Genomic DNA, 25,924 nt, shown 5'->3' with positions numbered 1-25,924 from the left:
TACTTGTGCTTTTAGTACAAAGGGTTCATGAACTGTATCTGTTTCAGTTTGGGAATGCCATATCTGGGGATTTTTCAAAAATGGGCTTGAAGCTTAACAGGTTAAAACCATGTTTTAAAACTCCATGCTGGCCAAACACGCCGTGTCTGAGGGCACAAAGGCTGTGACCAAATACACCAGCTCAAAGTAGAGCGAGTCCGCTCAACACAACACAAAGGCTCTTTTAAGAGCTAGGGGCCTACACATATTATCTGTGAAAAGAGGTGTGATCGGACATTGTTTTAATGCAAAAGTAAAAGTTTTTATCCGTTCTTCTGTGTTTATGCATTACAAACCTATCTTTTTCTTTTAAGATGAAATGAATTCACTCTTAACAGCATTTGCTTTTCAGCAAATGTAATTTTTAAATTTAAAACCTTTTCAACTTTTAGCTTTGCATGTTTTTCTTTTCCACAATCATCTCTCTGTTTTACAGTAGCAGAAACTCTTCTGAGACCGCAGTGATTCTGAAGCTCTGATCCATCGCTCCTGAAAATACTCTCAACACTATTGTTGATCCTGCAGCTGTAGAGGAGGATGATGTGAAACTTGTGCTCCAGTAATGCTGGGATTTAGACATGATCATGTCAACATTCACATATTCCTCCACAAACCACAGATCAGATTTACACTGTGAGGAACATTTATTATGAGCTTTATAATGAAATCATTATTACTATATAGTTTTAGCCTACTCAATGCTTCTCTTTTAGTCTCTTAGTCAAGCCTATAAAAAAACCATTACATTTATAACAAAGTAATTTGATTATAGTCTAATAAGAGGCAAGTATTGCAGTCTGTTATAAACTGCTGTCAAAAACAAAGGAAACTGTCAACAAAGAATTAGAATGACTAAATGCTTTCAAATGGTTTAATTACAGACACTAAATATATAATGTTTTAGTCATAATTGAATAATAAATCTTTAAGACATTTGTTTTTTTAACTAGATGGTTTACAAATGTGAAAAAAAAAAAACAAGAAAAACACCTTTATTTCAACAGTTATTTATATAGAATAAAAACTGTGTGATTAATAATTGCTCAAACAAGCGAACTAGAACAAGCAACAGTATCATTGTCAAGCTTTCACTATTGAAGAACAGATTAACAACACAGGGTTATGACAAATATAAAGCTTATGAGAAAAACGAACTACAATATTTTCAAACCATGTTAAAGGACAAATAAATGCTGACAGAACATTCAAACATGTGGACAGAATTAACTCTTTAATATCAGATTGAAGGATCTTCCTCTGTTACGGCGTACTGACTTTGGTCTTCAGAAGATGAAACTGAAATACACAAAAACTGCTTCAGTGAGGGAATATATGTAAGCAATAAGGTACGAGAGGCTGTGCTGTATCGTGAATAAGTAACGGCTGGAGGGCGTTGTTAGGCACGACGCGAAGCGGAGTGCCTGCAACCCCTTCAGCCGTTACTTATTCACGATACAGCACTTGCCTCGAGTACCTTATTGCTTTTATAAAACGGTTGCCACACAATAAAAATATTAAAGCCGAAAATTATGTATCTATGCAACTTTCATGAAGTAAAATCACTAAAAGCCTGCCTTCCGCTGGAAAAAATAGTCCCGGACCGTAAACAGCAACAGAAGTTACATATATTATTTCGCCAATAGATGGCGGCAAAGACTGTCTTTATGAGTGAGTGAGTCTGTAGAGAAGGCTTTTGAAAGGACTCGAACTTGTGATCACGGAGAAGACAGACGCAACTGACAGATGACTAACGTTATGCACGGGAAAACCCCATGACTGTTAAAAGGACAAAATATGCAGCGGACATTCAAACCATAGACTGTAAAAAAATTCAAACGCATTTTTTTATTATGAATATAGGACTGACCTGAAGGAAAATGCTACGTCTACTGTAAATGCAGGTACACTCGCTTACTCGATCTCTCACAATGCTCTACTCTAGCTTTAAATGAACAATATCAATGAGATCAAACATCTGTTTAAGTTGCTTAAAGTGGTTGCTAGGGGTGTTGTGTAGTGATACATAGAACCGTTGGGTGAAGCGGTCATAGCCGTGTTTTATCGTGAATAAAGCACAGCTATTGACCAATCAGAATCAAGGATTGGAACTAACCGTTTTATAAATATATATATATATATATATATATAGAGAGAGAGAGAGAGAGAGAGAGAGAGAGAGAGAGAGAGAGAGAGAGAGAGAGGTTTTACCTCTCGCTCTGTAACATTTGAAAAGCAGCACGACTGTCGCTAGCAGATACGGAGAAGCTGCCAGAAGAAAACTGAGGATTTTGAAGACAGAAATCTGACCTGAACGTGACACTGAAAAACAGAAACAGAAGAACATTATTGAGCAACATTAAAGAGCTCTGAAGGGCTTTCAGAAAGTTTCTTGTGGAAACCCAGTTTGTGAGTGAATATAAAAGGTTTGAAATATTTTTCTTCAGTCTCCTATTATTCCACCATTTCATTTTAGAACTCTGTATTAAAGGAATAGTTTATTGATATATATATATATATATATATATATATATATATATATATATATATATATATATATATATATATATATATATATATATCATGACAAATTTACTGACTTTTTCAAACCGGTTTAAATTTCTTGTGTGGAAAATAAAATATGTTTTGAAGGAACATTTACTTTCATTGAATGAAAGAAAAAAAAAACATCCAAATACTTTCATTTATGTTCCACTGAAGAAAGAAAGAAAGAAAGAAAGAAAGAAAGAAAGAAAGAAAGAAAGAAAGAAAGAAAGAAAGAAAGAAAGAATGAAAGAAAGATCATACATGTATTGACTGATATGAGGGTGAGTAAATTATATCATAATAGTATATAAGTTATTCATTTGAATTTTTTAAAAGGTATGAATTTTTTTCCCTCTTCAGACCAAAACTCTATGTTTGACCCTGAAAGCAGCAAGGAAAGATTCTTATTTTCATATGCGTTCAAATGAAAAACTAATTATTATTTATATTCAAAGTCAGATTTTGATCTCTATTAATCTGATGTGATCATAATGCTGTAGCTAAAACACTCTTGATTTCATTTAATTGTGGGATGTTGTTTATAAGGTGTTGATTTCACTATATTTCAGCATATTTTGCATGTGATTGTATAGTTCTACTTTTGTTCATGTGAGTTATGTGAAACAATAAACAGTTCTGTCATGAACTCTCTGTGTTGGGCATGGTAATGGATATAACAGTGTTGATATGTTTGGTCTTGAAGGAATAGATCTTCTACGCTGCTGTACAAAATATATGAATTACCCGTAGCAGATCTATACAGGTGGAGCTGGGGAAGGTGGAGGGTTTCTGAAAGCGTGCGAGCTCATTGGCTACTGATACAGCAGGAACCAATCAGCTCTGCCCTATAGAGAATGATGTGATTGCAGAATGCTTGAGTTAAAGACCTCTCCACCATCGCCATCTAGAGTTTCATGACAGAACTTTGTGTTTGACAATAACTGATTGTCCTCCAGCAGAAATAAGAGACAGAGACACATATATATTAATAGTGTGGCGTATCTCATCAGATGCTCATGAATAAAATAAAATCATCTCACCGTTAAAGACTTCAGTAACTGAGATCCAGCTGTGGAGAGACCGTCCTCTCTCTGTTTTACAGTGGTAGAAACCCTCATGTGACTTTGAGACAGTAGTGATGCTCATCTCTCCTGTCGTCTGATTCTGGATCAGTGATCCGTCTTTATAGAAATCAGCGCTGAGGATCGGGGAGTTTGTAGATCGATGTAAACAGTGTAGAGTCAGAGTCTCTCCCTCAATCACAGGATCAACAGAACTCTCCAGAATCACCTCACCGTCTACAAACACAAGATATGTGTGTTTAATACTGTAAATACTGTAGTTAGCATAATAGTCCTGTGTAGTCTTACCTGATCTCATAAGAAAACATACATTGATTATAAACATTATTATGTTGTAAGCGTGATTGGACTCACCATGTACAGTGATGTTTCGAGGACGGCGTTTCTCTCCAGATTCAGACTCACACCAGTACACTCCAGTGTCAGATGTGCTGAGAGAGTCGATTACACATCGAGATCCTGTTTGTTTTGCACAAGTTTGTGTGTCGTTGTATGTGTATCTTCTCACTGTCCATCCAGCAGAGTTACTCTGACCCTCACAGCTCAGAGAGAGAGAGTCAGAGGAGAAGTGTTGACTTCTGCTGGGATTGATGACCAGAGACACTGAAGCAGAAACTCCTGAAAAGAGGAAAATCTCCATCAGAACTGACAGCACAGAGACTGCAGTGAAACACAGATGCGGATGAGCACAAGCATAAACCCTCACCAGTGATCCACAGTGTGTGTGAGCTGCTGTTGTGTGTGTAATAGGCTGGTCGTCCTCTCTCTGCTCTGCACGTATAAACTCCTGTGTGCTGTAGAGCAGCAGGACTGAGAGTGTAAGATCCTCCAGCTCCTCTGCTGCTGTCTGACAGATGATCATGATCTCTGAACCAGCTGAACGTCCAGCCTGTAGAGGAGCCTGAAACCTCACAGATCAGAGTCACTGATTCTCCTTCAGTCAGCCACGGCTGTGGAGACACTCGCAGTGATGCCTGAGCTTTAGCTGAACAAACCATCATGAGTTACAGAGCCGTAGAGAAACTGATGGAGAAGCTGATCACAACACACACAAACTCACCTGATACAGTCAGTGTAACAGCATCACTGCGCTGAGAGCTGTGAGTGTGTATCTGTCCTGTACAGGTGTATTTACCGCTGTGAAAGAGATCAACACTGCTGATGATCAACTCTTGTGTTGAGGTTCGGCTGATAGTGTTTTTATATTGGTTGTTGGTTCCCTCTATTTCCCATCTGTATGTCCACTCAGTGTCTCCTGACCACTTTATATCACATCTGAGAGTGACTGTTTCTCCTCTAAACACTCGTTCATCAGGTCGTACCGTCACCACAGCTTTAGGACTCACTGTACAAACATAGATTATTGCATTTATAGTTTCAGAAGTTGTGTAGATATTGTCTGATCTGTATTTGTTGCATCGCACACTACAGTCTCTCTCACCTGTAACATTTACCCACAGTGCATCACTGTATTGTGTGTGATAGACTGGTTTCCCTCTTCCAGCTCTACACCAGTACTGGCCTCCATCAGACACTGAATCAATCTTCAGGCTGTAGGAGTGTGTTTTCTTCTTCTCTGTCTCAGGGTTCAGTGTGTGTTTGTACCAGTAAGAGTCCCAGTCTTTAGTGGACGGATCCATGCGACAGGTCAAAGTCACTGTGTTTCCAGTCAGTGCAGCTCCTGCAGGATCTGATGTGAGTTCAGGCTTCGACTGTAGATCTGCAGGAGAACAACAACAGATTCAGATCCTCGAGAGTCAAATAAATGAGCATTAACCCTCTGGGGACCAATGTGTTTTTGGGGTCCTTGAGATGTTTTGACATGCCCTGACATTTGTGCTTTTTTTCAGTTGCTTATAAACATATTAATGGCAAAGGTGAAATTACACTATATTTAGCACAAACAGGGCTACCATAATATGTGAGCAATATGTATGTACATGTTTGTATTTTGAGAGAATATTGTTTATGCATGCTTATTGAAAAAACTAAAATTTAAAGTTTCTAAAATAAAGCCACAAAACACATACTAAATATGTGTCCACAAGCCTTTTGACTAATGGAAGGTGTGGTCTAGAGTTTTTGCTTCAAAATGATCTGAAAATCATCCTTTCTAATCATTCACATAACACAATAGATTCTTTTAAATTGTGAAACACATTTTTTGTTATCCAAGGCAATATGCGAATGGGCGTGAATGGCCCAACCTCATTGTGAATAATTAGGTGGTTGAGAAGACAAAGACCCCACATAGTAATGAGCCTTTCATTCAGGTGTGTCACACAAGAAAGAATGCAAGGACAATACACACACACACACACACACACACACACACACACACACACACACACACACACATATATATATTTATATATATATATCTATATATATCTATATATATATATATATATATATAAAATCAAAATATAAATGAAAGTCAAAAGCACATTTTTAGTCATACCTGGAAACAAATCCTGTTCAAAAAGGTTATATGGGCCATTCTACAGAATTGGTTGAAAGTTAGAGTTGGAAACATCTTGAAAAGAAAATAGTCTTTTTCCATAAATGTCTTAGTAAGCCAATACATTTTATCATACATATATTTCAAAGTTAAGGATTCATTATTTTGATATCGCTTGCATTGGAACAAACACTTAGTTGATTAGTTTATTGACAAAACATACTATATATTTAACATATGAGCAGAAACTGCTAACAAAAGCTTATTTGATGTCTATTTTAGAGTTAAAACTTTATAATCTATTCAAAACTAGTCACACACACACACACACACACACACACACACACACAGAAACATGATTCAAATTTAAACAGTAGGCTATTTTTGCGTTTACAGACATTAACGTTATTATATATCGCGATTAGAACAAAGCACAAGAATAAAACACTTACAGTTCAGCTCGCTCCTCGAAGTGAAAATAAACCAGCACTTGTTCTGAGGTAAATGTCCCAGGATTATTCCTCACAGGCGCGCAAGATGACAGTACATTAATCCGGCTAAATATAGTGTGTTTACCGAGTTTGTGTGGGCGTTTACACGTCACAATGTGTTGCTTCAGATCATTAGCGTTTGAATAGCGCGCGCTCTCCGTGGGCGTGTCACATTAGCGGAATAATGAGCTGAGAGAACGATAATGAGAACGGCTGACACCTCTCTCTTTTTATATAGATTACATAAACAGAGAATATTTATTTTAGTTTTAAATTAGATCATTAAAAAGTACAAACTTAAATGATCATAAACATATATTGCTCATGTCTGGGTGAATAGTATTCGCTGAGTTTTGTTTAAGTTTAGAGACATGCTCCAGAAAAAAAGTTCACGGACACGGAGAGGCAGAACGCACACCCTGTTTATTTTATTTATTTTACATAAGCACAATATTTTATTTCGATTGTAGGTGGGCACATAAAAAAGTAGACATTTAATAGTTTATTTTTTAATATGTCTTAACTCTGTATGACCAGAAATGATGGAGTAGTTTAAGTCTATTTTATGCTATGTGAAAAAAAAATCTGCCAAAACGCACGGGTGCGTTTTTGGTCCCCAGAGGGTTAAATCACTACAATAATCATTCAGTCCTCTTATTGGAACAGATGTGACTGATACAGAAGTGCATAAGAAAAGAGTTGAACTACACACTTCTTCACTGTCACTCCTCTTTTATCTCACAGAGATGAAAATCACTATCCAAACTTAAATGGTTGTAATTCAAGTATTGGAATAAAGACCTAAGGCTTGTTTTAAAGAAGACATTTGGAAGATTACTGTAGAAGTGAAAATAATGAAAGTGAAACATAAAAAAAGCTATGTGTGTTATAGCCAGTGTTAATTTCGTTAACGAAAACTATGACGAAAAATGTTCGTTGACGACCTTTTTTCCCCTGACTAAGACTAGACGATGAGAGACGACACCCACGTAATTAAACGATAACTGTGACTATATCAACACATGCAATATCGTTGACGAAAAAAGACGAGACTGATGGGTTAAAAAAAAAAAAAAAACTTTAGCAAAACCACTTGTTTTTGTCGAATAAAGGAGAAGACAACACATTACAGACTGTGTTTGCGAACGTTCATGCTTACGGTTGCCATATTTCAATAATTTAGATCCCCAGTCAGAGCTTTTCTGTTAAAATAACACGTTTTCTACCCGGTCTTTTCAATAGTAGCCTATCTGGCAACCATGCGCGCGCGCTCTCTCTACATGCTGAAGAAGCGCGGATGATCTATAAAAACAGAGTTCAGCGATCTTCATTTGAGATTTTTTACTTAACCCTCAGACGGTCTTCGGTCATTTATGACCGGAAAATTTTCTGTTTTGAATTTCTAAAAATCACAGCTTCATCGGAATGTTATGAAACTTGGTGACTTTTATGGCATTAGGTATGTGAATACAAAAAAAAATTGAGGTCATGATCCAAGCATGCTAAGTGCTTGTAAAAAAAAATAGTCACACTTGTGGTCTTCAGTCAAAAATAACCGACCCATAGGAAATGAATGGGAAATTGACAAAAACACAAAAATTCTCTACAAATCGGCCATGATGAAGAAAAAAAGTGCTCAGCAATGAAGGGGTGAAACTCTAAAACATCATTTTGTGTGTACAATCTACAAATCGGCCACAATTCTAAAAAAAAGTACACCGCAGGAAAGGGGTGACACTCTACTACATCTAGAGTGCAAAACAGACACACCCACCCTCACACACACACACATACAAACACACTTTTATACACATACACACCAATAAATTTTGATTACAAAAAGTATGTTTTGAATTTTTAAAAATCACAGCTTCATCGGAATGTTACGAAACTTGGTAACTTTTATGGCATTATGTATGTGAACACACAAAAAAATTGAGGTCATGATCCGAGCATGCTAAGTGGTCGTAAAAATTAGTCACGATTTTGGTCTTCGGTCAAAAATGACCCCCATAGGAAATGAATGGGAAATTGACAAAAACACAAAAATTCTCTACAAATCGGCCACGATGAAGAAAAAAAGTGCTCAGCAATGAAGGGGTGAAACTCTTAAACATCAAGAGTGAAAAACATAACATAATTAATAATTATAAATAATATATACATATATAATTAATATAATAATTATTAAAATTATTAAAATAATAATTCATAAAATGTTGTAAACCTTGGCAAAAAGTATTATTTGAGAATTTCTAAAAAAAATACATTCAATCCACATCTTAAAAGTAAGTAATTTGGTCCAAAAACAACTAGAATTCACAAGCATCTCCATTTAGAGCTTTACAGGCATCTAGTGGTAAACCCATGCAATAACGTGATTTATTTAATTTTATGTTTAATAAATTGATTGATTTTTTTTATTTTTATTTTTTTTCTGAAAACCTAGTCTCTATTTTAACAGAAAATACTGCATAAAAAATAAATAAAATAAAAATATTTTAAAAGGCAAAAAATGGACCATAAATATTGCATAAATATTAATAAGTTAAATCAAATTGTCTCAAAATACTAAATTAAAAAGAATAAATATTATAGAACAAAAATAAATTGCATTGGTTTTACTGGGATGGAGGAAATTTCATTTTTAGGTGTCCGGTCACTTCTGACCGGGAAGGCCCAGGATGTGACTCCGAAACGAAGACCGTCTGAGGGTTAAATTAAAGTGTCATTCAGACTTTTTTCTGTCACTAGCCGCTTGCGCTGTTTGCGCGACTAAATCTGCGGTCAAAATGCAGGATATCCAGCAGTGTTTTTAATGTTGATCATTATACGAGCAAGAATGCCACGTTTCCCGAATATACACACGATTTCAAATGTGACATTGATTTTATACAATAGTTCAACAAACAAAAGGGTAACATTAAGTGATGTACAGTACATTTAAAACTGTATTGTCAGTAGGCTATTATTGCTCTATTTTGCAACAAAAGCCACAGCAGAACTACAGTGGTGATTCGTGAACGAATCTGTGGCTTTGAACGAATCGTGAGATTCAATGATCCGTTCATAAGTACAGCAACTTGCTTCGTTACTGAATGAATGAATGGCTCGATGACTCACTCATAAACTATAGACAGACTTACCGCCACCTACTGGCCATTTTAATTTAATATTTAAACGTATAACTTCGTTTTTACCATCATTGCATATTTATTGAACATTGTTTTATTTAAAGCATTATTTGTTTTATAAAGGTATTTACAAAGGTAAAAAATTAACTGAAAAATCGATTAAAGAGGGCAAATATTGTCCTTTAATGGAAAAGGTGTGACAGCAGTCTTGGAAGAGGGGTTACGGCCCTCTAAAAAAAAATTGAAGAACCACTGAACTAAGGAAAAGGGATATGTAGAATTGCACAAGTGCTAATGCTAGAGTGCAATGTCAATACAGCCTGTTACCTTGATTCAAATTTCTCATAAGCTTAAAGCTCCAGTCCGTAACTTTTTTAAGTTAAAAATAATCCAAAATAATTATATTAAAAAAAAACGTATTCTGCCAGTGGTCAAAACTATCTGCTTGCCATAGCTAGATTCAAAACGGTTAGCTTGTAATAATGATTTTAATTCCAGTGGTACTGGTGGGTTTCCGCGGGAAATTCGAGCATGTCTTTGCGTCATTACGTCACACCCGTACACATAAAGAAGGAGTTTCGGCTAGCCGGCTATACTGCGCGTGACGAGATGTTTAGATGTATAGGCTTTTCTCGCAGCACTTTACATGATTAAACTTATGGCATCCAGAAAGATCCAAACAACAATCATCAGTGTCAACTGAAGATTCAGCAGTTATAAAACCCAAAAGACTTCGTACTTCGGATTTAAGGTGGCTAGAGAAAGAGAAAGAAACTGTCTCATGCGAACACAAGGATTTAAACATCGGCGGGGCTTTTGAAAAGTGCGTGAACTCCGTGTTTTGAAGGGGTTCAAACCGAAGAAGAGACGCCTTTTTTTGCTGAACAAGTAAGTTAAGACATTTCAATAGTTCAATCGTGTAACAGTACGTTTTCTTAATTCACACAGTTATGGAGTTTCCTTGGTTGTGCCTTTCTCGTTTTGCTATTATGGAGAATATGAATTCTGAACTACACAGGTAACCATAAAACACATTAAATTTAACATTAGTCACGCAATGCTGATGTTGTTAACATGAACAATTTGAGAACAAAGTAGGCTATAATTTGCACGGTTGCTGTAAATCGCGTTGATTAAATCTAACGAAGCTTATCATGTCGAATGCTTTTTCCCCCTTAGTTGGTCAGAACAAAAATGGATTTTACTTACTTGTTCAGAAGACATTTTCTTATGAAAATTCTTATGTTGGTCAAACTTTCAAAAAGTGAATCTGTGATTCTGTATGACAGTATCCACACAGTGCGTGACTGACAGCAGCACTCGCCTCAAAACACTGTGTTCATCCGCGCTGTTTCATGCCGATTTACAACCCACGTAAAGATGATAATTCCGCGAATCACTGCAGTTACAGATTTCGAACAGATAGATGGCGACAAAGAGGAAAAGATACGGACTGCAGCTTTAATGAACTGGCCTAGAGAGAAAAATTGTTATGACATTTTTTGTCTAAAAACTACATATAAAATAGCTGCCAAAATTAATGTCGGTAACTGAAATTTGACTAAAAGTAATGACAAAGTTGACAAAAAATGCAATGACTTTTCGTCAACTAAAACTAGGCTAAAACTATGAAAGACAAAATGACTAAAATGTGACTAAGACCAATAAGCATTTTCGTCTGAAGATGAAAACTAAGACTAAATCAAAAATGGCTGCAAAAATCAACACTGGTTATAGCTCGCCACCGCTTCACAAATCCATGCTATTTCTTAATATATATATTAGAAATACATTGTTTCTTTATATTTAAAACCTTTTCAGACCCTTTTTCCTCATAACATTTAATTGCTTTTATCTTTTGAACTCTTGACAATGAGTTTCTACCAGTCTTTTTCCATGTTCATATTTCAAAATAAAGGCCTGAACATGCCTTATGAGTATTAAATATTCTAGTTGCAAATTGATAAATTACTGCTCAGCAAGCTTTCAACTGATAAATAGTTTGTCAATATTACTTTGTTTTCACTAAGATATAATTGTTTAAAATATATAATGGCAGACATCCCGCCTGTGGGTCATGTGACCCACTGGTCAAGTCTCTGGATTGTATGTGTGATCATGATCAAGTAGAGAGAGTTTAGAGGACAATGATGTTGAACTCACCCTTCACAGAGAGAGAAACAGCAGAGCTTGATGTTGATGAGTTTGGTCTTCCATCTCTCTGTCCTTTACACCAGTACTGACCCTGATCAGACTCAGTAGCTCCTCTGATAGTGACAGTGTCTCTGTTTACAGTGTAACGATAACCAGACGTCTGTAACTTTACACTGTCTTTATACCACTCATATCTCCAGTTACTGTGATCAGAGTTTATCACACACTTCAGATTGACTGTTTCTCCAGTGGATACAGCACTGTCTGGTGTCACAGTCACTGTAGATGTGGGTAAACCTGAGAAGAAACACAGAAACACAAACTAAGAGACTCAAACAGTGTGACAGTGTGACTCTTGGTTGTGCTGCTTCCAGTAGTGTATGTTTATGTTAGAGCTTCTATCCAATCATGCCAGGGTCAAATAAATCTGCCTCGAGGCCTTCAGAATCAATAGTGCGGCACCTGTAGCTTAAAATGAATGGCAATGAAACTGTTGTTTAACCAATTAGATAATCAGTCAGATTTAATCAGCCAATCAGATTTCGATTTGACTGCACCGGGGCCATCTACCATCTGCATAAACTAAAATATATTCCTGAAGATTTAATTTAAATGAATGTTTCTCTCCCTCCTCGACCCCCAACAGTTTCAAACCTACCGGATAAAAAATCCCTTAGTCAGCCTTATCCAGTTTAATGCAAAGTCACAGCACACTATTTGATCTGTCAGAACAGAACTGACTGTATTGTATGCCATGTCTGATTATGAAGGCAAATGTCCCGCTGATCTCATTGATTTCCATCAAAACCTGTGTGAGAGCATGGACAGCTTTACACATCGTCATGTTTGGCGGTGACTCCCTGTTTACTGCCTCTGTCAAGCGGACATTCTCAACCATAAAGCAAATTAAAACTTATGCCAGAAATATGACTGGACAGACTCGACTTTCAGCATTAGCCTCGATAGAAAAGACTCATTGTTGGAACTGAAACGCACAGATAACCTGTAGGCCTACAACAGAAATTGAAGCCTTCTTGAGGAAAGAAATAAGGATGGATTTGGTGTAAAAATAATCAGTAGTTTTGGTGAGTATAATGCTTTTGTTTGTCCCCGTTTTTTCAGTGCTGAATATGATTTTCTTCTTAAACTTTTTTTTCCCAAACATGCATACTATTGTATGATCAGAAGAACGACAGAAAGGAGGCTCCATTTCTGAACTTTTTAATCGGAACGCAAAACAACTGAACACAAACACCAGAACTCACTCGTTTCTCTACTCGGCCTTTTCCGAACTCACCGCATTAACCCTATAGCTGCCGGTGCAAAATAAAACACCAATTTATACAACAATTATAAGGACTCTGTGCGCTACACTACTAAAAGCGCTTTTAAGCGGTGGATTGATTCAGGTAGGACCAGTGGCGCAGATAGGATTTTTTAACTGGGGGGGACCAAGCTGTCAGCAAATGATTTAAACTCAATTCGTTATTTTGCGTAATTTGGGCTTTAACTAGTGCTCAAGTAGTTTCTTTATGTAATTTGGGCTAATGATTTGCACTAAAAAGCCATTGGGGGATTCTTGTTTGAAATCATGGATAAACAACAATGAACAAAGGTAAACAAAGGCCTGATAGTATGCCAATCACCCACCAAATCTTCATGTATTCAGCAAAGTATGTTTTATTTAAACATTTGCTTATCTCAGCACAGTGGCGGTTCTAGAGGGAGGCCAGGGGGGGCCAGTGCCCCTGTGACAAAAAGCTTGGCCCCCCTTGTGGCCCCCCTAAATGTGGAGTTTGAAATATTTTTTACAAAACTGTTTTTTGCTATCGTTGTTATCGTTGTATGCGTATTATTTTTTCTATTTATTATTCTATCTTTGTGGATTTGCATTTTCACGTGACAATTCGCATCACATTCCCGGGAATCGCGGCAGAATAACGCCTGTCTCCTGCACGCGAGAGAGGAGAGAAGGAGAAAATTGGTAAATGTCAGTTCAGTTGTAAGTTAATTCTTTATGTGCGTATGGGGTGTGCGATGTGTATTGTCTATTATGATATTGTAATCATTGTTTTAACTATGTATGAGGGAATGTGAGGTGACATCGCATTTGTCTATCGTCCTTTCACTGCTGTGTGCAGTTCATATAGGCTATGTCCCCAAATTAGTTTTTGTCTTATATTTATATCATATTATGTTCTTATATTAGAATATCACATCAGCAAGGGTGCAGTTTTCCCGTGCACAATTGCAACTGTGATATTTATGTTATACAACAGTTAAATTAACAATAAGTTAGCCTAACATTGGGAGAACTTTTTAGACACAATATTGTCAATATTGTTTGTTTTCCCTTTATTTCGCCGACTAGAATTTCATAATGAAACCGTAGCAGAGTCTCAATGCAACACAGCGATGATTTATTGACTAGTCTGAAATCCGCGTTTTGAACGAATCACTTGCTTCTTTCCCGAATGAATCAGCCGTTTGAACAAATCGTTTGAATGAATGAATCCCTCTTACAGGGACTTGCCGCCGCCTACTGGCGGTTTTAGTTTCATATTTAAAGTATCCTTTAATTAAAACGTTAAAATTAGAAATCATTTCATATTTAAATATTGATTTAAAAAAAATCTCATAGCTTTATTTATGCTATTGTAAAGGAAGTGTAAATATATTAATGCCACTTCTGTGTCACCTCTGCACTGCAAAGATGGATTTTGATTGAATTAATTAATTTGACTGGTAGCAGTGGTACTGTATAATTATTGTATAATTAAGGATTATTGTATAAATAAGTATAATTATTGTATAATTTGAATGTTAGTATTTGACATAAAAGGTGATGCATAACTCTAAATAAGTTTAGAAAAATGTCCATATATAGGTGAAAATTACCCTGGAAATCAATTTTAGGTGGCAAATATTGCCCCTTAATTAAAAAAATTATTTCGGTCACTGCTGTGAACTGACCATATAATATGAAAAATATGAATATCTTCGTGAGTCAGCTGTCAACAACAGGCCTAAACCAGCCATGGCACCAGCACAAAAACACAATCAGTAAAATATCATCTAATTATTATCAACAAAACGTTGAAAATATTGAAATATATTTTTGTCAATATTGCACACCCCTAATGTACGGTATTAATTTTGATTTCTTTAGGTCTTAAAAAGCCTTAAATTTGACTTTAAAAAGTGTGCAGGAACCCTGTAAACGGTTAGACGTAGTTACCTAGAAAGTCAGTTATTTTCAGTAAATGAATTAATAAGCTTCTTGGTCCCCATTGCTTTTTCTCTATAGTTCTCAAAATGAAGAGAAAGAAGGACATCATGTCTATTACAGTTACTGTGACTAATACTGAATATGTAATGCAAATGTAAAAATATAATGGAAATGCAAATACATTGTTGAATGATTATAAACACGGTATTTTGCCTGTTAATGCCTGCAGTAGTGCAGAAAATGATAGGACAGCAATAAGGTCTAAATGTAACTGGCCCCTCTAACAGTACAACTGGCCCCAGCTTGGCCCCCCCAGTTGAAATGGGCTAGAACCGCCACTGTCTCAGCATACAAAGTCTATCATTATGAACAAAAAAAGCAAAGAACCTATGTGCAAAAAATAAAAATAAAATAACAACAACATATTTTATACTGTGGCTGCCCTCCTGCAGATCCTCACTTGACTGACTAGGGCCTGCCTTACTGTCATCAGAAATCGCCTGCAGGCCAGGAGGACAACAGTTTAAATCTTATAATTTCAGTTAACCCTCTATACCTCTATAGAATGTGAATATCAATGTGAAATACAACATATTCCCGAGAATTAATGGCTAAAACTACTATTTCAAAAATGTCTAAGAATAACTAAAAAAATTTAATTTAAGTGTTAATTACAATTTTGTTGCAATTTATAGATTAGAAATATCTTTCAAATGATGTATGACATATTAAGAAATGTTTTTCATAGCCCATAATTTACGAATCTATATCCTCCGTTGCTCCGTACAATAAAAAAAAACATGATTTCCTGCTATTAGAGGATGTCAAAAGTTTATGTAGGCCTTTATTTGTTGTTTGCATAAACCTTGCACCACACAAATTTACTTATAGTGGTTTACACGACAGTGAACATACCTCATCAATTTATACAGTACAATGGGTTAAATGATAAGATAAAACATTATTTCCTGACGACGATAAATTGTTTGATTTATCCAACCATTCTTTTTGTGTTCATTCATTATTTGTCTCTGTCCATTCACCTAAATGCATAGTTATGGTCTCCACATTTTGCTGTTTACTAAGTGCAAAAGCCTTATTGTCAGACTAGCTATTCCCCTTAACAAATCTAATCTGCCACATCTGGGAAAGTCAACAGGCATAGGATACGTACATTGTTTGTTTTTTGAAAAAAAACCGAGTTGATTGTTTTTGTTTTTTGTCTCTTCATTGCCTTTATGTGGCATTTATACAGTCGATTTTGTTCAGTTCAGAAAATCACCGACTCAGCTCAGTCATAGATGGTATATGATCGCTATGGTTACCGGTCCGCTCCTACAGGCACGATTGAGGCAGCTACTAGCTCCTCATAGGACCCTGGCGACGTCACTCAGGAGGAGTCGTAGCACACACACACACACACAGAGAGAGAGTGTAAAACGTCGGTGGCATGAAGGCATCGTGTGTTTATTGACAACAGAACAGCGTGTAGTGAGAACTTGGGCATAAAGTAATGGTGACCGGTGTAGATCAGCCTGCGTCTGCCCCGACCCGATTCTGAAGCAGCGGCGGGCCGGGACACTCTACTTTGGCTAATGTACATATAGCGAAAACATTGGTTAATCATCTGTTTTACCGATTTTTGTCACCCTTTGTAGGGATAGTGAGAGGGGGACGGATCGGGTCACTATAAATCTGGGGGGGTCATGTCCCCCCCGTCCCCAGTGCCATCTGCGCCCTTGGGTAGGACACCACTGAAGGCATAGTGAAATGCACCGCCCGCTGGTTTTATCGCCATATGGTCAATGCATATTCCAGTATATTGAAAATTTAAGCACTCGTTTACCATGTGGACAAGTAGGTTATTATGTAATATATTGCATTATATTTTGCAGTGTAATCCCATATATTTTTGTTCCGGAAGGGGATCGTCTGAAGGGCAGCAGCTCATGAATGAACTGAGCATGTCTGGAGGATGTGGTGAGCGAGGCACAAACTAACGCGGGCCTAGATGTAACACACATGGTTTAAAACTTTCCACACATGCCAGCATGACGACACTCCGTACACACGGAGACGCATATGGCTATAGCCTACGTAAATAGTACGGATCCGGCGTTTTGGGAGCATGAAACAGCTATTTTTTTTAAACCGGGTCCCAGAGTGGGTACATTTGAAAATGACATCCATACTTTTTTGTGTGTACAGCCAATCCATGTATTTTGTGAAACGATGAGGTCATTACCCCACGTGTCAGCACCGCTACGTTACGTAAGGGCAACAACATATGCGGACTACATGTTTCTTGTACTTGTGTTTCTCATATTTCTTTCTTTATTATTCACTTGAATGTATTTTTGTTGTATTTCTTTATATTTCTTTCTTATGCTATGATGCTTGTCTGTTGTCTGATTAAGACATTTCATATTTTGTACCAGGCCATTTATGGTTGTTTATATTGTTCAATAAAGTTATTAAAAAAAAGAAAAAAAAAGAAGCTACTGAGCCTATTATTATTGTACACAGCACACAAGGTTTATGCGCATGCTCCAAGTCTTCTCCAATTTTATTGGTCTGGCATGTGTACTATATCGATTTGAGTAGGTTTCAGTGGTATCATGTGTACGCAGACATTTCTTGAGACGATGCCGTGTTTACGAAATTTTGTTTTTGAACGAGGAAAAAAAAAGATTGGATAGGGAAAACTCTGGTTCCCTTTCGAAGGGAACTCAACAATACGTCATTCGACGCTATGGGGAACGCCTCAGGCGTGACAGGTGTCTGAAATCACTATCAAATCACGTCAATCATATTGACCGGCGACAGCCCGTGAATCATTAGCGTGAATGATTAACGTGCGACCTGGAAGTATATAAGGGCGCCTTGCAAACATGACAAATCATCTCATCGTCTTCAGGGACTGTTTTGTATGAAACGCTACTCAAATTACGAGCAAAAAGGTAAGATGAAACGCACAGCAAAAGCAGATTGTTTTCGTAAGTGTGCCGACCCGTGTCCGAGATTTCTGACACCGGCTGACACACACGAGCTGTGCGTTTTTTGTTTGGGAGAAGAGCACGCACGGGAGGTTCTCGAGGGAACCTTCTGTGCAAACTGCGAGCATTTTTCTCTTAAAATGCTCCGCTCTCGTCTGGCCCTCTTCTCGAGTGAAGGGGGCTCAGCATCTGTTCCTCGTGGTGCAGGTCCCGCTCGTGCTGAGGCCGAGCGGCGACTTTTTTAATCATGGGGTTCTCAGATGGAGCTTGTCGATCACCTTGAGAGGGCTGTAAACCTCTCAGATGATTCGACGGCTGACGAGAGCGAACAGCAGGTCGATGATGGGGAAGATTACTCACCGACTGTACCTGCAGTTGCGGCTCTTCCGGACGCGCAGGAGATGGTTGGGGAGGTTTATGATCAGGAAGATCTTGAACCTCCTCAGCCACCCTGCCCCATGTATGCTGAGCTGGTGGATGTTATGGAGCGCGCTGCTGACAGGCTGCAGTTGCCTTGGCAGTGCGCTAGAGGAGGGGCCGCTCGCGGAAGGCTCGATGATCGGTTTCTCCCCGGCCATACACCACCAGCTCGGGTGAGCCCTCCATTCCTTCCTGATCTACACATGGAGATCGAGAAGGCATGGAAGAACCCATACTCTGCACGTATTCAGTGTCGCCTCTCGTGCGCCCCCTCCCTCAAGGAGCAGGTCGCAGAGGAGGCGTGACTCCCGCCACAGAAGAGATTTGAGGGAGGTTATCCAGAACAAACGCTCACGGCGTCGGTAATGGATAACCTCCCCGGAGGGTCACGACTTCTGCCCTCTCTCTTCTGACCCCCAGGCGTTCATTACATCAGGCCTTGGGATGGGCCTATGATGAGAACTATGTTCTGATGGCCCAACCGGGCCTGGTTGGTGGAAACGCCCCTTTCAGGCATGTAAAGTGGCGGTTCCCAGGTTCGTATAGAACTTCTGGCGAGTCTTCACTTTGCACGCCGCAGGTGAGCTGCTGGTCTTTTCAAGGAGTTTATTTTTTGTGATAAAAAATAACATATTTCTCTTTACAGACCTCGTTCCCTGTATAAAGAGTTATGGGGTCAAGTCAAGGTAATTAAGGTAAGATAACTTTATTGGATTATTAGGGCCCTGAAGTTCCCCGTTAGGTGGCCTGAACGATAACTATGTTAGCCTTTGGGCTGTTAGCCACCTCAGGGTAGAGTAGTTGGTCTCTCTCTGATAGTATGTTTTACTTAGAGTGTTGACTGACGCTAGAGCTTCAGAGAGATCTTATGTCCGGCCCATGGGACCGTTTTGACTTTTCTGAGTATTTCGCCCCTTGAGCTCTGTTGAGTTTTCATTAGGGTGGGCGTTCTGCAGCCCTTTGTATGGAATAATACAGACTATATTCTTTAGTAGGCTGTGGCTCCTCTGAGCCCTCAGATAGATCTATGCTTACAGGTTGGCCCTCACCAGGGCCGCCTCTGTAGCTGGCCTAGGCTGTGCCAGGGATATTAGAGGTGTTCTGCTAAATTAGCATTTCTTCCTCTGACCCTTCACTTTGTGAATGTAGGTTTTTGGACATCCCTGTATATCAGCCTCCTCCCATGGAAGTCGTTAGGCCAAGGCCCGCCCCCTTCTCTGCATTCTGGGGTGACTAGAGTAATGCAGCGTGGTGCAGAGGATGGTTTATAGGGACATGGTAGGCCTCAGTTAGGCCTCCGTGGTATATAAGTCCTTTTGAGCAGGGTTAGGCCGTCTTTCGCTTCACGAAGAAGACTGAGTCTCCTGCCCGACCCTGCCGTGCAGAACTGGCCTACGGATTTAGGCCGCCAGTATGGGCTTCACTTACCTCGCTGAGCTACTGCTCGAGCGCCGGGTTGTAGGTGGATGGCTTTCATTCAAGCCCCACTACCCTAGGTTGGGCACAGTTACATTTCTGTCACCCCTAGAGCCGCTGGCAGGCCCGCCCCCTCGTAACCTCAGGGTGAGGTGTGAGTATTCCCCTGTGATTCAGGGTAGGTCTGAGTACTTCACTCCCAGTTCTGTTTATCCTACCTCGCACCACTATGGCTCGGGTCGAGTATGAAGTAAGCCTTCACTTCTTCTTTGGTCAAAGTACGCTCCCCTGTAGCCAGAGCATTGCCCTGAGCTGACGCCCATGCATAGATGGTAGGCCCCTGACTAACTGGGGCCTCCGTTGAGGCAGAGTGACGTATGTTGTACTCCCCTTGTTTAAGGGTGCTAAGCTCTCTTGCTGAGCACACTGCCGTGGGCAATGTGATTAGGCACCAGGATACTGTAGGCGCTGTGTAAACAGCTTTTCTGCCAAACGAAGGCTGCGCCATCAGGTAGTAGGCCTCAGCAGGCCTCCTTGTATGAGCAGCCCCCAAGAGGGCGCTATAGGCTACTTCTCGAGAGAATTGGTTGGCCTTGGTGGTTCGGGCAGTTGACTCACCGGTGGGTAGTAGGCCTTAAACAGGCCTCCTCGGAGGTGAGTCCCAACATTGTGGGACATACTTTATAGCCGCTACAGGTAGCTAGCCTTACTAGGCCACCTGTGGGTGGGCCCAATAGTTACGTTGGTGTAGTGTGGTTCCCAACAGTGTTCATTTGTAGCAGAATTGACTTGTTATCAGCTAGTAGGCCCAACCAGGCCTCCCTGATAGGCGAGTCCCCAGCTGGCTGGCCTCAGCAGGCTGCCTTGGAACTATCACCCGGACTCAGCTACCAGTTGCTATCAGGTAGTAGGCCACTCAGGCATCCCTGAAAGTGAATTCCCATTTAAGATGGTTATCAGGTAGTAGGCCTCGCCAGGCCTCCCTGAAGACGAGTTCCCACATGCTGTGATTATCAGGTAGTAGGCCTCACCAGGCCTCCCTGAGGGTGAGTTCCCCACGTACTATCATTATCGGGTAGTAGGCCTCTCTAGGCCTCCCTGTAGGTGACCACATATTGTTGCTATCAGGTAGTAGGCCTCTCCAGGCCTCCTTGTAAGTGGTTCCCTAGCGGTGCTGGGTTCAGGAAGCTAGTGGCTTCTTGCTATCATTTCAGCTGGCCTTATCAGGCAGCTGCTGAAGGCAAGCTTGTGCCCTGGCTCGACTAAAGTATTCATTCTCTGCTACTGGTTCCCTCCCGGAACCTCTTTCCTGCCTACAGCCTGGTTTTGCCTACCAGGGGGACTATATGCTCCCCTCATTGAGGGTCACGGTGAGCACGCGGACTCCTGAGTCTGGTCAGACGGTCGTAGGCCTCTCGTTAGGCCTCCCAGTTAGATCAGTCCTTTAGGCCTTCACAGGCCTCCTCAGTGTTTTGAAACACAGACACTGGGTTGATCCGTGGATCGAGTAGAGGAACTCCCCTCGCTAGCAAGGGTTGGAAAGCACTATGCTGAGTCATACTCTCCGGGATATCCCATCTCTGAGATCCGGGCCGAGTGGTTCACTGCCAGCTTCGTAGTCCCTCGGGTTTGGATGCCTTACCTAAGGCAAGTGTCCAGAGGCTCTGTTTTCGAACAGACAGGAAGTGGCCAGACTAAGTGTCTATGCTCTGACGCCAGGTCAGGCCGTCCTGGTGGCACTTCGGGGTGAGTACGTTCCCCTGAATAGTGACTGGCTGGGGTTCCTTCGGGTTCCCTAGCCACATTCCCTAGATGGGACCCCTTCTAATTGAAGTTGTGGTCCTAGGCCTTTGAGCAGGCCCAGGTAGGCCTTTCATTTAACCACGTTTATGGAGGTTTTCCTGCTAGGCTTATAGCTTGGGCTATGACCGTAGGGAATGCTGTCACTGACAGCCCAGTGTGACCTGACGGTGAGTGGTTCTAGCGTTTCATTTGAAATTGCTGGTTCTGACAGTTGTCACTGCCTTTGGGCATGCACTCCCTCAGCATGGCGGAGTGGGTATTTCGTTCCCCATAGCGTCGAATGACGTATTGTTGAGTTCCCTTCGAGAGGGAACGTCTCAGGTTACGACTGTAACCTTTGTTCCCTGAGAACAGGGAACGAGACAATACGTCTCCCTGCCATGCCTCGGGGCTTGCCTGCCGTAAAGTCCCTTCAGACGATAAGGTGATTTGTCATGTTTGCAAGGCGGCCTTATATACTTCCAGGTCGCACGTTAATCATTCACGCTAATGATTCACGGGCTGTCGCCGGTCAATATGATTGACGTGATTTGATAGTGATTTCAGACACCTGTCACGCCTGAGGCGTTCCCCATAGCGTCAAATGACGTATTGTCTCGTTCCCTGTTCTCAGGGAACAAAGGTTACAGTCGTAACCTGAGACGTATTGTGTGGATGTGGCCTTAGTGTATTTACTAGTGTCATATCAACACTATAGTGAACAATCTTTGGATGATATCACTGAACATTAGTAAACAACAATCACAAAAGTAAATTTCTTACTTACAATTATTTAATGCTGATCTAACCAGCAGAAGACACTAGCAGGGTTTAAATCCCAGTTGTGCAGATGGGGCATGCTGTCCTGCTCTCTAGATAATGAACTCTGAAAAGATCTGAGATCCAGCCTGTCACTGTATATAGAAATGTTTGCTAACTCTAATCTAACATAATCTGACTGAGTGTGAGACAAAGTAAACTATTTTCCATTCAATGTCTTCAGATTAAAGTGATGTGATGAAACGATGAACACACTCACCTGATACTGTCAGTGTAACTCCATCACTGATCTCTGAGTTCTGTGGGGTTTCAGTCTGAGTTCCTCTACATCTGTACAGACCAGCATGAGATGGATCCACAGATGTGATTATATAGATCTGGTCTTGTCCTGCGCTGTAATAGATTTGGCCTGTTCTTCTGCTGTTAACTTGATCTTTATACCAGCTGTACCTCCAGACTCCTGTCTCCTGTATGACACATGTGAGAGTGACTCTCTCTCCTCTGAACACACGGACATCAGGCTTCACCTCCACTACAGGTTTGGGTCTCTCTGTGAAATGAGAAAACACACACTTCACGTATTTTTCACAAAAAAAACAAACAAAAAACAACAAAAAAAACTACAAAGTAAAAGAGCACTTACCTCTCACTGTTATCTTTATTGCATCACTGAACTGTGTGTAGTATTTTCCTCGCTGTGCTCTACACCAGTATGTTCCTCCATCAGAGACTGTCACAGAACTGATAGTTTTAGTTCCTGCATCATCACTGGATTCAAGGTTTGAGTTTTTCCTCCAGTGAAACGTCCATCCAGTTGAGCTTCCCACGTCACAGCTGAGAGTAACTGTGTCTCCAGTGAACACTGAACTCTGGGGCTTTACAGTCAGAGTCGGTTTATATGTAAGTGAACAGTGATGCAGTGTTGAGCTCATTTATAGAGTTATTGCTCATATTTTTCAAAGTTCTTTTGTTTTTATCATTCTTTTTTTATACAGTAAACTAATTTATTTAGATTTAAATGGGTGTTTGTATTTTCTGCTCCCAGTGACACCAAACAGAATTACAAAGATTGATTGAAATGATTTTGAGAAGGAAATCCCAGAGATTTCAAAGAATAATGTTAAAGTCTCTGGTAAGTTCAGGGAATATTAGTTATAGTTCAGAGTAATAACAGGTTATGCAACTGACCCGGGTAAGTTTACGGATGAGTAAATGGATAATCTAAACTTTTTAACTTTTGTATAATAAGCATAAAATATGATAAATATCATCAAACAACAAATGCTGAAGCAAAAAGGCTAAACATAAAAGAATAAACTTATTCAGCCATTTTATATTTGCAAGCACAGATTGTTTTTAGTTAACTCAATCTTTTTTTTTTTTTGAAAACAACAATAACAACATCATTCTTGTTCACAGTAATATTCTTTTCAATAGTTTGATCAGTAATAAAAAAAAAAACCTGATTAAAATGTAAACAATTATTTAAATAATAATGATTGCACAACCACCCAGTAGGCGACGCTGATTCTTAGTGTGTGTTTTCATGGATCTGCGTCTCATTTCGAAGCTTCATCCTCTTGACGTCACATTTATCGGCCGCATACGTCATAAAGAACGTCTTATTTCAGGACAGTAACCATTATAAAACGTACTCGGTTACGTACGTGACCTCGGTTCTCTCTAGAAGAGGGAATGAGTATTGCGTAAGTTGCTTACGCTACGGGTAAAGTAATCTTTTCTCAAGATATGAAGCCAAAAAACTATCCTTAATTTTGTATATATTGTCAACGCAGTGCAGCAGCTAGCAGACCTAGAGCAGGCTGTCCAGCGTGTTCATTGGCTGCCTTGCGGCAACTGCAGCAGCCTACCACTGAGCCTGGCATGACGTCACGCCCAATGAGACTACACGTCACAGCCCGCCAGAATGGGTGTGGCTTAGCGAATAAAAGTGAGGCTCGGAGGCAGCTTCCCTGTTTTTCATCGACTGAAGCGAAAGTCGCTCATGGCGCGAGCACGGCAGGTTACACAACATTCTCTTACGAGAGGTTCTCTCGTATTGCGTAAGTTGCTTATGCTATGGGAACCCCTTGTCAACGACGTGCGCACCAAGCATCCACTTCACGGGTCCCAGGGAATCCCGGGGAACATAGATAAGTGGGAATCAGGCGGCCAGCAACGCGGGACGGCACATGTACATAAGCACCCATACGGAATACAGAGCAGCGTTGCCGGTGTACATAAAGCATATCAACCCATATAGTGCAGCTCAACCAGGAGAGCTAAAGTCACGTGAGAGTAGTCTGCACACGACCAGATCTGGGCAGAAAATACACCCCACTCATACTGACAGAAGTCTAGCCTGCAAGGCGGGAACTTCCAGGTTATAGAACCTAACAAATGTGGACGGGGAGGCCCAGCCTGCCGCCTAACAAATGTCATGAATGGAAATCCCGCTGGACCAAGCCCACGATGAGGCCACGCCTCTGGTGGAATGAGCCCAGATGCCCAGAGGGCATTGCAGACCTTTAGACACATAAGCATTCGCTATAGCGTCCAATATCCATCTGGACAGGCTCTGTTTCGAGGAGGCGAGACCCTTGGTGCGCCCACCAAACGAAACAAAGAGCTGCTCCGAGCACCTGAAAGGGGCGGAGCGCGTAATGTAAGTCCTCAGCGCCCTGACAGGGCAGAGGAGATTAACATCACTCTCGCTATCGGATGCTGGCAGAGACGATAGAGAAATGACCTGCACTCTGAAAGGAGTGCCCATCACCTTCAGGACATATCCATGTCTTGGCTTGAGTATGACTTTAGAGACATTTGGTCCAAACTCAAGACACGCAGCGCTAACGGATAGCGCGTGTAAATCCCCCACACGTTTAACTGATGACAGAGCTGTCAGAAAAACGGTTTTGAGCGAGAGGTACTTTAGATCCAAGGAATTTAGTGGTTCAAAGGGGTATGCTTTCAGGGCCTCTTGGACCAAAGAAAGATCCCACATGGGAACCGACGGGGGTCGCGGGGGATTCATCCTCCTGGCTCCTCTAAGGAAGCGGATGACCAGCTCGTTCCTTCCTATTGACTGGCCGTGCGTCGACTCAGCGAAGGCTGCAACAGCCGCCACATATACTTTAAGCGTGGAGGGGGACATGCCCTTGTCCAACAGCTCTGGAAGGAAGCTAAGCAACCACGAGACCCCAGATTTCTAGTATCAGCACACCATTTGGAGAACACAGACCATTTAGACGCGTAGAGCCGCCTCGTAGAGGGAGCTCTAGACTGCGTAATCATGTTCATAAGACAACGGGTGTTGTTTTGGCAAGACAACGGGTACCCGTTGATCAACCATACGTGCAGAGACCAGAGATCTGGATGGGGATGCCAGATTGAGCC

The 25,924-nt window shown here is 40.5% G+C and overlaps 1 protein-coding gene across 1 annotated transcript; it reads right to left on the bottom strand.

Moving 5' to 3' along the window:
- Nucleotides 1-1,276: 1,276 nt before the first annotated feature.
- LOC130083237 (Fc receptor-like protein 5) lies at nt 1,277-23,460 on the bottom strand. Its single transcript, XM_056248293.1, has 10 exons — nt 23,172-23,460; nt 22,788-23,078; nt 11,915-12,202; nt 5,107-5,385; nt 4,726-5,010; nt 4,372-4,650; nt 4,020-4,283; nt 3,624-3,881; nt 2,248-2,346; nt 1,277-1,335 (listed from the first exon to the last, which is right to left on the bottom strand). The coding sequence occupies exons 1-10, from the start codon at nt 23,458-23,460 to the stop codon at nt 1,277-1,279; spliced, it is 2,391 nt and encodes a 796-aa protein (XP_056104268.1).
- Nucleotides 23,461-25,924: the final 2,464 nt, after the last annotated feature.

This window comes from Rhinichthys klamathensis, unplaced genomic scaffold, assembly GCF_029890125.1.
Source record: "Rhinichthys klamathensis goyatoka isolate OS25496 unplaced genomic scaffold, OSU_Roscu_1.1 h1tg000054l_1, whole genome shotgun sequence".
Lineage (NCBI taxonomy): Eukaryota > Metazoa > Chordata > Actinopteri > Cypriniformes > Leuciscidae > Rhinichthys > Rhinichthys klamathensis.
Note: the sequence above shows the minus strand (reverse complement) of the source record. Positions and strands in the feature narration are given on the sequence as shown.

Bases quoted from the DNA above. Each gene is read 5' to 3' on its own strand.
- LOC130083237 (XM_056248293.1), bottom strand. From the start codon at position 23,460: ATGAGCTCAACACTGCATCACTGTTCACTTACATATAAACCGACTCTG. The intron at 2,347-3,623 runs GTGAGATGATTT...TGTCACGTTCAG, and splicing joins AGTTACTGAAGTCTTTAACG to GTCAGATTTCTGTCTTCAAA. The intron at 1,336-2,247 runs GTAAAACCTCTC...TGTGTATTTCAG, and splicing joins CAAATGTTACAGAGCGAGAG to TTTCATCTTCTGAAGACCAA.